The sequence below is a fragment of the Onychostruthus taczanowskii genome, unplaced genomic scaffold (genome assembly GCF_017590055.1).
Source record: "Onychostruthus taczanowskii isolate IOZ18803 unplaced genomic scaffold, ASM1759005v1 scaffold5, whole genome shotgun sequence".
In the NCBI taxonomy this organism is placed as follows: domain Eukaryota; kingdom Metazoa; phylum Chordata; class Aves; order Passeriformes; family Passeridae; genus Onychostruthus; species Onychostruthus taczanowskii.
Genome location: NW_024502568.1, coordinates 4,243,508 through 4,256,362, shown reverse-complemented (window position 1 = coordinate 4,256,362; position 12,855 = coordinate 4,243,508). Strand labels below are relative to the sequence as shown.

Sequence of the window (12,855 nt, the reverse complement as noted above, 5' to 3'; positions counted from 1 at the left end):
TAAGGACCTCAACTCTAGACCTTCACTACTGACAGAAAATGACCTAATAATAGCAAAACTCTCAGAAACCATAAAAGTAGTCACTAAACTAAAAGCCACTGATGCACAATGAGCAAACATCTAAAGGAGGAGAAAGAAGCCAGGAAATGCTATGGAATTTGACCTATGGAATTCAAAAGAGAACCAAGGACTAAGGAGCTTACAATCAGCTATTTGCTGGGTTTAGCACTAAACCCAGTGTGTTTAGAGTATTTTTTCACTCTGCTTTAGAGGCTTAAAAAAAGCTTTTAAAAAATTGACAAATGTCATCTGAAGAACAGAACTTAATGTTCTCCAACACAATTCCAATAAGGATTTGTTAAATACCTGTAGAGTCTGGTAACAGCCATTCTGCTCCATGCTGCTTTACTTACCCGTTTATCAATGTCATTGTGTTGGAGCTGGACAAAGCGAGCACTGATAGCAGCAATATAGCTCTGCTGATTGGAGAAAGCCACTCTGCCAGCACCTTTGGGGTACTTCAGCTCTGGGTCTGTATCAATGCCAGCATAGCAGACACCTCCATATAAACGGTCCATAATCATTGCCAATTCAACTGCAAGAAGCCAATTTTTAAATATAACAGATTTAACATAAATCATGGCGTTGCATTTGGATTGTTGCATTTTAAAAAGCACCATTTGCCTTATCAGATGTGTCTTCCAAAGTCTAAAATTCCAAAGTGAAACACAGATTCAATCAACCTTACAGGAATTATAGTAAAATATAATGGCAAAAACCAGAATCTGTAAAAAGTTGATGTGGCTGAAGTGTGGAAAAAAATGCAGAGTTATGCTGTTAAAGTAGGTATCAGATGAACAAGAATTTACAGTATTGTGTATTAAAGCTCTAGTACTTGGTAGGCTTTTTAATGCTAGTTTATATCTAAGATCACTTAGGGATATTCCTGGTTTTAGAATCTGATATTTTCCCCTAAGTACTAAGGTTCAAAGGATATCAAAGATGCATTTCACATTTGAAACAAAAATCTGTGAAACATCCAAAGTTCCTGCAGCTAAAGCAAGCCTATATTATAGATGCAATTTAAAATAGTATTTTGGTAGAACATTATCTTGGTTGTGGAGCTTTTGAAACGGTTTGTTGCTTTTCATGTTATTAACAGTAACTCTAAAGAAGTTATAAATATCATTCATAAAATCAGACAGGTTGAGTGCATGGCTGGGACACATACAGAAGGAAAGTTAAGGGAAAGAACTGAAGGAAGCAGTAAAGAGGCTGAAGAAAGCAGGGAAGAGCCATGTAAATTATGCAAGGTTGTATGGCCACTGAGCCAAGCTCTCTGTAAATCCCCATAGGCCAACAAATTTGTCAGATGGACAGTGCAAGAACTGAGACCTGTACAGGCCCTGCCAAGTCAGCCATTTTCTAGTGCTAATACGTGAAAATACTTTCTGTAGCAAGTTACCATTTACTACCCAAAATAAAATTTTAACTCACAAATACTGAACATTTAAATTCCCCTAGTTGTCCCAAAATTAGTAAATTGACTAGGTATATGTGTTTGTATAAATCTGTGTGCAGGGAAGACTGTATGCTAACTTGTCCATTTGCAACAAGCAAACCAATGTCTGACTCATTCTACCAAACCAGGTGATACTTCTGCTCCAAAGAGTAAGGAAAACCTACCCTCATAATGTAGTGATTAACACATTCTTCTGCTTTCTAATGATTTGGAATCATCACTTGGGTAGTGATCTCAGAAGGCAACAGTACAGGACAAACATCATGAATACAATACTACAGTAGCTCCACTAAGTTACTCTTGCCAATAGAGAAGGAATATATAGGATTCCAGGGTAAGGAAACCAGGCAGTGTTCAAATATCTTAGGAAAAACTTCTGTATCTGATATTTAAAGCTGCAAACAAAGAAGAAATGAAACTATTTGTCTGCTTTGGAGAAGTTACCTATTTAAAGGCATCAGTTTTCAAATGTAATCCATTTCAAATGTGATCTATGACAGGCCAAATGGCATACAGTTTTATAAAGGCATTCATTAGGAATGAGCTATGGTTTAATTGTTACTATTTACATAATTACCACCTTACAAGTTGGGCCTTATTTTAAGACAGTGAGGAAAGTGAAGGCTCCCAAGAAACACGGAATAAGAGAAATCTTACTGTCAGCAATGGCTGGGGGGTGTTGGTATAGCTTCCCAAAAGATTTAGGATTAGGCAAAATCCAGTTCCAGTGTGCTGGAAAGAGGCTGCTGAAGGAAACTGAGGGCTACAAGGAAAGTCTTTCTTCCAGACAGTGATGGAGTGTAGTGTCTACTACAGTTTCCCAGGATTAGGATTAGGGTTGAGAGGATGAGAAAGACAAACCATGCAGCTGCCTTGGAGTCAGGCTGGAAAGGGAGTATAAACAGAAGTGAGGGCTGCCAAAAGATCTGGCTAGGAGAAATGTTTTAAATTGCTCCATGACTCTGTCGTTGGCTCACCAAAAATGTCAGAATTTAGAAGAAAGAAATTAGGGTTGAGCTACAATTGGGAGCAGTGCTCAAATGGGGCCTTCAAAACAAAATGAGGACTGCCAGGAATCCTGGGCTGGGATAAACCTTTCCTCTGGCTAAAAGCTAAGGAGTCTTGTCCATGGCTCTGCAAATAAAAGTGCAGAAAAAGAGCTAAGGGTGAAGAAAAAAAACATTGAGAGAAGTTACATTAGGAGTAAGTCTGTAAAATGCTCTTCCACGTGAGGCCACCAAGAGACCTGGGCTGGGAGAAATTTTTTGGGACAATACCTAAGAGGCCATGTCCATAGCTCCATGGAAGAATTAAGGTAAAGGTTGAATAAAAGGGAAACAAGTCATAGGGCTGAGGTTGGAATTGGTTTGGAAAGGGTCTGCTCTTTGTCTTCTAGTCAAAGCAAAAGGAAACTTGTCTGCACCTCAGCAAACAAATCAGGGTTCAGATTAAGATGGTCTACGTTACAAAAAATCAGCTAAATTCTAGGATGTTATGCAAAACTGGGGAAAACTCTTTCTGCTGGCAATCCTAATTAGTAATCTATTTAAAAGATAAAAAATGTTCACTGTATTTTGCAAACAGGAAGAGTATTGAAATCTTGTATTAGAAAGCAAGCTGTGATCTTTGGAAAACACAGAGTCCATTTTCTGATCTCTTACAGATGCTATTTATCTTTCCTCATTTTTTCTACTTAGTCTGCTTCATGTCCTATATTTTCCTTCTACTCACCAGCTCGGAGAGGCCGTGGAACTCCTCCAACAAAGATTGTTTTTCTTGGATCCAAAGGCTGAGACCCATCCATCACAAAGTCACTGTCACTTAGGTTCCAAGGTCGAATTTGCACCTGTATTAAAGATCATTTTTAGCACAGGAACTTGGCTACTTAATTAAAATTAAGAAAAACTTGCCAAATCTTCCTATAATTAAAAACAAAATTTGAACATTTCAAAAGCAGTAAGTTGGTTTTATAAGAACCAAGACAATTTGAGAACATACTTATCTAAGTATCTGAAAGAAGGGGGACAACTCATTTATCACCTCTAGAGGCCAGGCTTGAGTTAAATGTCCTCATGACAAACTCCTACGCTCATTAATTCCCTGCCCCTAATTGCCATCATGGGAAGAAACCTGTGAAAGGACTTTCAGAACATTTTACCACATATGTGCATTTACAGTTGCAGTTTGGGCTTCTGGCTTTCCTGAAATGACACACAGTGATCCATAAATTTAAAAGCACTGATGGGAGCTGATAAAATTAATTTCTGTGCTTGGATACAAAAGGAATTTGTATAATATGTGAATGTCTTTTTCTGTTGAGCAGCAAGCAACACAGCTGATAAGAAATCTTTAGATTAAACAGAAAAAAAACTGCTCAGAAGTTACTTAGATAAAGCTGTTCATCAATCCATTTTTTTGATCCTAGGAATCATACAACCTGCTCACTGTTCTGCAGTCCTGGGTTGTTCATTCATCTCTGCAAGATTTTTAATAATACTTTTAAAAGGCAGCACATTTTTTATCTTATCTTATTTGCCTGCAGTTTTCACCTCAATTATTTATCTCTATAGGCACAAAAAAGGACCAGCATTAAAGAATGTTAGAGATGTGAACAATAAAAACAGGCTACTGTATGTCTTCTATTCTGGTACAGCTGCCTGCTTACCCCATTGTTTCTATAAGGTAAATGAGGCCTAAATTATAAGTTGATTAGCTATTGAATGCATAAAAAAATAATAATTAAAAAACCTAACAAAATACAGGGGATATTTAATGCTATCTGGATCTTAACTTGGCATGGTTAAGTTTCTTCATTTAATCACATAAGGCTTTCTTCTCTCTCAAATCAAATAGATGAAAAATTATCATTCCATTGTTTTACAGCTAACACTGTAAAAGGATGCACACTCCTAAAGCATACCAGGAGTACCAAATATAAAAGTTAATTGAACATGGCATTTATCAGAAAAAATTAAATGTTAAAACCATGTTATACTGATACAGGAAGTCAATTCAATGTAACAACAAGGTCAGAAACAGGAAATGACAAATAATTAACTCTAAGTATTGTTTATTTATTAACTGAAAAGAGGAACAACAAATGGGTTAGCAACCAGCATAAGTGTCATGGCCTAAGCTACTTACTGGTTTATCCTTGATTGTGGGACTTGACACACATAGGTAAAGTTTTCCATCTTCTTCCAGACAGGCATCTATCAGAGCTTGTACAGAGCTTTCTTCCTGGAACAGCAGAAAGGCGTAACCTTGGAAAGGACAAGGGCACAAGAAAGAAAAATAACAGATTAATTTATAGAGCATTTTTAAACAAACAAGCCAGAAAAGTGGGTAAAATATACAAATTACAAACAACTGTTGAGGTTGGTAGTTTGTTTTCATAAATTAAATTCACTGAACATATCCCCTCATTACAGAGGCACACAGTACTGATTTCAGAATAGAGATGAGTATTTGCTGCATATGAGGATGTTTATTTGATTAATTAATTATTCTGAGCAGTGAGAATATAGGCTGGTGAATGAGGGTTTCTATTACCCAACAACTGCATTGGAACTATTTATCAGTGGTATCTGCTGGTATCAGTGATTAATATCTTACAATGGAGGCAAAAATGTCTACTAACCATATACAATTAATAAACTCTAGAAGAAAAGACTAAGAAAGTGAACAGGTAAACAGGAAAATATTCTATGCATACATACCTAAATATGAAAAAAATTGTTCACTAAAAACAGCAAGCCCAGTGGAAAAGAACAACATGCTTTGTGCTTTATTATTAATAAAAGACCTGCTGTTGTTACTTGTATTTAAATAAAGCAGTTCAAAAGAAGAAAGTCTACTAAAATTGTTTCATATGATTCAGAATTTTAGGGCTTTACATTAGCCAGTATACCTAAGTGAGTAGCACTCAGTGCTCTGCTGAATGCAGCTGCCAAGAAAACCTTCTTGAGCTTATTTAATGTTGTTAAATCTGAATGAAGAGTTGACCCAAGCAGCCCATGCTTCTGCTACCTGAGAAGTGAAACTAATACAGCACTCTGCACTCAGCAAAGCCAGGTAACAACAGCTGCTGCACCCTGGAGCACTGCTTCTCTGCTCCACAAGCACTGCAGCACGGCTTTCACAATGTGAGCATGCTGGGTGTGACCTTTGTCATTTCCCACTTGTGTGTCTTTCTTCGGGGGATTTCTAGGCCATAGAGAGAGGTTTCATCTGTGGCAGCTGGAGTTGACCACCCTTTGGGGGTACAGTAGATGATATGATTATAATTTCCCCAAACAGTTAAAAGTAACTAAACAGATACTTGTTATTCTTCTCTGGTTGCTAGATCAGAAGAGTAGTCCAAGTTGGTGAGGTTTCAGTTTTCTAACCTGGGGCTAGAGCTTGCCATGAAGTTCAGTGAGGTGAAAGCTCCTCACTGCTCTAGACCTCTGCAAATAAAGGATCCACCAAAGACACGGAGGCTGTTTAGAGAGCAGCCTTGTGCTAACCTATGAAAGGAGGAGGCTGGACTAGCATGACATGATGTCCAGCACTATTTCAACACTTGGTAACTGCACATCTATTGCAGTCATTTGAGGACTTCTGGTACTGAAGAGTAACAAAGATTACATAAAAATTAAAAAAAAAAGAACAGAACTTCAAATAATATTAGGATTATAGAAGTTGATATGGTCAAGAAAGATACCTGCCAAAGTTAAAGGTATTTAACTCATTTGCTAGAAGCACATATGGATGCAGAAACATTAAATTCAGAAAGGTGCAGCTTTTCCCCATGAGCAGTTCTTGGAATTGCTACTACTGAAGACCTTCCCTCTCGTCACAATGCCACTGTTTAGAGCTGCATCTATTTGTTCATCCAGGAAAACATGTACTTCCATGGATGCACTTCATTTGATTGGCACTCTCTAGCAGAAGATACACTTTGAATTCAGGTTCCAGTATAAAAATAATTAAATTGGAAAATACCTACACCAAAATTGGCATTGAATAAAGAATTATCACACACTAGGTGCAATTTAGCAAATGCTGAAAGTTGCTTCAAATTCCCCAGCATCATGTGCTTTAGCATGTTCTCCTATTGTGCTTCAGAAATACTGTATCACTTTTAAAAGTATCCATTTTGTTCCAAGAAGTAAAAGATTTTATAAACCTCAAAATTCTAATGCCCTATGGCAGAATTTTGGTAGCACACTGTGGTAGCAGTTTGCAGTGAAACTTTGGCAGTGCTCCTTTCTTACCTGACCACACACTCGAAGGTTTAAGGGCTCAAGGGACTGCCCCTGACTCACAATCCATAAAGTGAAACAGGCAAGATATTTGAGGCCTCAAAACCCAGCAACCTGACTACAGCTGACTATTCTCTATCCACAGATATTTGGATTCTTGGCAGAGGAGAAGCAATCCAGCTCCTCCTCTGCTGTTGGTGCAACACATCACTGTAATGCTGCCAATAAACATTGGAATTCTCTGGGAAAAGGCAACAACGTATTCTGGTGTAAGAAAAGTCACGGCAACTTTTCAAAGGGTACAGCAGAGGGAGGATAAGGAGAAAATTAATTTCCCTAGTTTATGAAGCCAACCTAGGAGATCCTTGACCCTGAGCTCCAAGATTCCTTATTTTATGGAAAGCAATGTAAGAACTAAGCTCCTTTGTACATGTCCTATTCTGACATCTAAACAGTGACACAATTTCCATATGAAAGGGTAATTTAGTCCAGTTGGCCTAATTTCAGTTAACCTTGCTGAGAATAAACTGAAAAAAATCTGGCATATACACTGTGTCCCACAAACTTGAAACAAGGTTGCCACTTGAAATGCAAGATACACTTGGAACTAAATAAAGTTGTTACAGTTTGGCAAAACATTTTTGCCAGCTTAAAAAGTCAGGAAAAAAAAATCTCTATTCAATTAATACAAACATTGGCATATCTTCTCTAAAGATGGGAACCTTTCTGTACTACTGAAAGCACAGTTGGTAATAAGGCTTCAGTGACCTCTTTCTTCAAAACAACATGCTAGATGCAAAGCATATTAAGGTGCCTATTCTGCCTTTGTAATAAAAGAAGCTCTTGATATTCATACTTTATGTTAAATACTGGCATGTTGGTACAAATTACAGGCAGTCCTACTGGAGTTTTAGCTAATAGTGCATTATGTTTGTATTCTGCCCATCTTTCCTCAATGTTATTAGCTGAAAAGAACTACTCATTCACCTTTATTACAGCAGAACATGCATTATATGTATTAGGCATGTGAGAGAAAATAAACTTACTGGCCCTGTGGACACCATTCAACTTAGCAAGCCACAGCTGGCAGAGTTTATGAGAAAAGGCCTAAAGCAAAATATTTCTCAAGAGTTAAAGATTATCCAACTTCATGCCTGCCATGGCTTACCAGAAAAAGCCTGACTGCATTTCACAGCATTCATGGAAAGACCACGTTTACAAAAATAAAAGCTTTTCTTTTAGTCTTCTAAATCTGGTAACACCTTCCTTTTACAGCTCCATGGCTGGGCACAGTTTGGTGGAGTAAAAGGAAATCACTGACTGTGTTTTGTAACCCATGGGAGAAGGCAGGAACAAAGTTTGTTATATTAGAATTTTTATACTCTGTTCAGTTTAAGTGATTCATTACAAACATTATGAGAGTTAAGCTTATCTGGACAGTTTCTAGTTACTTGGTGGAACAGGAATATTTCCGAAAGGTACTAATGGAGTAAAAGTACAGATCTCTCACTTAATGAAATCCAGAGCAGATTGAGTTTAATCAAGAGTTTTTCTTCAGAATTTCAATTAATTGTGAATTAGTTCAATTTTATTATAATCACTGAGGGGTACCATTTTATGCTATGCTTGTGAATACTCAGTGTAATTAATAATTTAAGTTCCTGCATTTGAGAACGACAGTAGATGAATTGTTGTTTAAATGTATCAACCATGAGCTGAATCTTCTGGTACAGAGCCAGCATTTGGCATGCAAATGTTATATAGCCAACAGGGAAGGATTAACCTATTTCTTAGAACCTGGGCTCTTCAAACAAAGTGAAATACTGTAATGAAGAGTTATGTATAAGGTCAAGGAGTATTTGAATCTCCATGTCGCATGTCTGTATATAATCTACTGATTTCATATGTAATTGATCTGAAATCCATACTTCCCAAAATTCAGGCCACTTGCAAAATCAGATACAGGAATCATAATCCAAGGGTCTTGTGTTTTCAGCTTTATAACACTGAGGCTGGGTGGCAGAACTAAGAGAATGAAGAGAAGAATGTCCCCCTTACATTGTGCACAGCAAGTCAGAAACATCTTTGGGTAGTCACAGGCACTGATTTCATCTGCACAAGGGAAGGACCACTTATGCTTGAAACAAGCTGAGCTACCTTCAAAGCACAAATTTCATCCACTTAGTGTCTTTCTCATGTTTTTATAAGCTTCAGGATTACAATAAAACCTATTGACCTCACATTTCTTATAAAAGTGTTTCAATACACAAATCTACCTCATACTAAGTGAAAAAAAGAATGGCAAAAAAATTAATGTTCTAGTCTCATTTCTTTAGGGTTATTTTTAGATGGTTGAGATGGCTGCCTCAAAGAAGTAAATTTAAATAGACTTAACATTTTCATAAAATATATATTTAACTTTCTTTTTTCTTTTTTTTTTTTACTAGATTTTAAAAAATAATTTTGAACTGAATTACGGTTCAGTTTTAGAATAAAACTGAACTTTTAGAATAAAGTTGTTTTAAAATCCCACAGGAAAGGAACATTTAGAAACAGTGTGAACCAAATTTCTAAATCAGTTAATGTGATGACAAGGGTCATTGCTCAAAGTCACCTTAGTAATCTTATTAGAAGATGCTTTGAACATGAATAAAACACATTTCAAAATCCAAAGATGAAACTACTATTAAAAATTAAACTCATTTTTGAAAAAAACCCCAAATCTGAGGTGTTAAAAACTGCAGAGTTTCCTTTAAACATTGCAGTGACATGACTGCATTTTCAAAAAAACTTCAAAGGCTTTAAATACTTAAGAAACCTCAAAATAGAAAAGGCTGTAATCTCACTTAGCTACTGCAGAAGAGTGAAATTATGTATTAGTCAGGGCTGCAAAGATTAATTTCTTTTAGTCAGTCTAATTTTATATGGCAGTGTTTGACCCTGTCAGCTGATTCTTTTCTCTAAAAAACAAAGGTGCATAAGAAATAGGAACAGTCTAGAATCTTACAGTGACTCCTTTATTTCTGCACATTTACATTTTTACATGTTTTTTATGAATGCCAGACAAAGCCTGGCTGGTGTGATATGTAAGAAATTCCTCATATGCCACATTACAGACAGGTACTGGGGAAGAGTTTGTTTGATTTTAATTAAAGGATTGTACTCCATATCCTCAGTTACACTGAAAAATAATTGGAGCCTGAATCTTAATAGCAATAAAATGAAGCACACATGTTAAATGGAAGACAGGAGACATAACAAGAGAAGTCAGCAATGGAGGGGTCATAGAGAAGAGCTGAATGAAAACTGGGGTTCTGTGTCAGTAGCTTCTGTAAAATAAATTGCATGTCTTCATAATTCCAGTCTTAGCACTAAATAGCCCACATCATGAGATCACCAAAAGAACTGAAACTAACACTTAACCCCTACTAATAATGATCTTACCATATGACCAATAACAGAGAAAACAGAAACCTTTTAGTTTGTCATAAATCTTACGGAGTGTTTTTCTCCACATCTACAATTTAAGTGGAAGGAGAAACCCAATGCCCACAGAACCTCTGCTTTCTGGAGATGCATTATTTGTGGGACATGGGAGAGGTGCCCCAGTGTTTCCTCAGCAGAAAGGACAGCATTTCTGTAGTGCTGTAGTAAATACATACAGCCAAAGATTTATAAAGTCTTTTCAGTTCCAAGACATGCCAAAAAGCAGAAAGATTTTCTAGCCATCATTACTTTACTTTCACCACTTATGGATAAAAAAAGCCCCAAAAGAACAGTATACATATGCCATCTCAGTTTGTCCTGTAGTAAAAATACTCCCACCCACCTGTATTAAAAAAGAAAAGACTGAAATAAATTACTTGGATTTTTTTTGGTCATTTTTTAACCAAAAGAATATTCCACAAGCACACTAAAGCCTGTCTTTATCTGGCATTTTACTTCCAAACTAGTGTAAAACATTGCAACAGCAAATTTATAGTGTTGTCTCCTCTTTCAAAGGTCACAGCCATTTTCAACATCAGACTTCAGACTGCAACATGATCTATAGCATCTATAGATAAGAATTAAAGGATATAAAAGCATAAAAGAAAGGCTCTAATATACAATTTGGTTACTGTAGTTGTAAGAGTAGTCACATGGATTTCATGTGACAAAAACTAAATATTTGATGAAGTGAAAGCTATCTTTGTGAAATTTACTGAGTCAGCAGCATGAAAAAAAACCCCATTCAAACTTGCAAATATAAAAAACCCATCTAAATTCAGAATTGAATTTTTTAAATTTTGATTTTCAAGGGCAATTTGCAATGGTGACTGCTCTGGGCAGAGCAGCTCATGGTCATCATCTGGAGGGGGTCAGGTCTGCTGCTACTGCTTTTACTCTGAACAGATGGCTCAAGAGAGATTTATTTCCAAGTTTGAACAAAACCTGTTACTCTCCTTTGCAAAAAAAACCATTCTCCAGTCCTACTCCAACCAACATTAACATGGGAAAATTCTACAGAAATATAAATGCTCTGCTTGATTTCAGCTTCTATTCCAAGCACAGTATCAGCATGAGGTAAAAAAATTTTTCAGAGGAAGAAAGCACTGGTCCAAAAATCCAGGCTTGCTGAATTTCAGTTATTTTAAATTAAATTTGATATTGGGTTTTACAATAAAAATAGCTGTCACTTTAAATTATATGTTTTTCTTAACAAAGAAAGCAAGCAGCTTTCTTTGTTAAGAAAAACATATAATTTATTTTGGGATAAGCACTTGCTGCTTATCCCAAAATATTTGGGACTGTTGTCAAGAGCTTCAAAAAGTACTTCAATCAAGAAGAAAAGACACCCCATGTCATTTGCACAGATGAAGCTAGTAACATATTTTCTGATTTTTGGATGGTTGTAACTCTCCTGTGAGCTGTAGAACATTTCTAAAGGCAGAACACAGAGCTTCAGCACTAAGCTTGGACTTCCCTAGTAGTAATCAATTTGTCATCTGCTGCTGTGGTGCTGCTAATAACCAGTCGGAATGTTCACTCACATGTGGATTGTTTTCAGGTTCTGGTTTGTTCAAATTTCTTGTCTTTGTTGATGTAAGAAAAAGATGCAGCTTGAAAAACCCTCCTTAATAACAGAAGGATTTTTTTCCCAAAACTGGATTATGTTGAACAACAAATTCCTCTCAAAACCAAAGAAAATCCAAAACTGTTTCTCACTAATAAGAGTATGCATGCCCCTGGGAGATCAGATTAGTGTATAAAAAACAAAAATAAAAATACTGGATGTACCAAATCCTCTAAAAAATTATGTGTTTACCTTTATTAATGAAACAGCCCAGCCTCCACTGGCATACAGCTGACTACTTTCACTCTTGGTATAATCAGTGGTCAGATACATTGTAGGTTCCAGAACCAGGTAGGATTTGCAGGGTATGGAGTAGACACAATCTGCCAAGCACAGCACTGAGACAGCTGAGGGACACAGCAGCTCTGAGCTGCTCCAAGATTTTGAGCCCAGACAGAGGCAGATGCACTGCCTTGGCAGAGGCACCCACAGCACACCCATCCCCTGAAATACTCCCACTGCCAGTCCTGACCTCTGATTTGAGAGGACAAAAGCATAATTAGGGGTATTGCCTTTGATAAATTTATGATGTGTGTATTGCAATGAGCTTGCACCAATTTTAGATTACTGCATCATTATTTTAGGGGTAGAATCACTGAAGTGATCCTAGGAACCAAATACATAATTTTATAAATGCCTGTAGGACTTCACAAAAGACTTCCAGTTTTTAATGCATTAAATAATTACAGCTGATTGGGGGTGGGAGTAGGGAACAATTTCCTTTTTAGATGACCATCAGAACAATGAATACGCTGCAGTGCTAGTACAGAGTCTGTCTCTGCACCACCACCTGCAACAACTCCTTCAACATATTTCAATGATTTGAAAGGATAATTCAGTGCTTCATAAATTATTAGTGAAACAAGATAGCAGAAGTTACTACAAAACACAAAATAATACTAAGTCCTCAACTTAAACACTATTCAAAGGACAGCTTTTATCCTGAAGGCCATAATACTTACAGATCAATTCAT

General features: G+C 36.7%; 1 protein-coding gene across 7 annotated transcripts in view; it reads right to left on the bottom strand.

Annotated features, from left to right (window-relative positions):
- Window positions 1-12,855, bottom strand: part of CPEB3 (cytoplasmic polyadenylation element binding protein 3) — an 81,012-nt gene that overhangs the window by 6,244 nt on the left and 61,913 nt on the right. For all 7 annotated transcript variants that reach the window (XM_041415846.1, XM_041415851.1, XM_041415850.1 and 4 more), the window contains exons 7-9: window positions 4,667-4,785; window positions 3,254-3,368; window positions 414-595 (exon numbers count right to left, since the gene is read on the bottom strand). In XM_041415846.1, coding sequence (XP_041271780.1) covers window positions 414-595; window positions 3,254-3,368; window positions 4,667-4,785 — 416 coding nt within the window. The remainder of the gene's footprint in view (window positions 1-413; window positions 596-3,253; window positions 3,369-4,666; window positions 4,786-12,855) is intronic.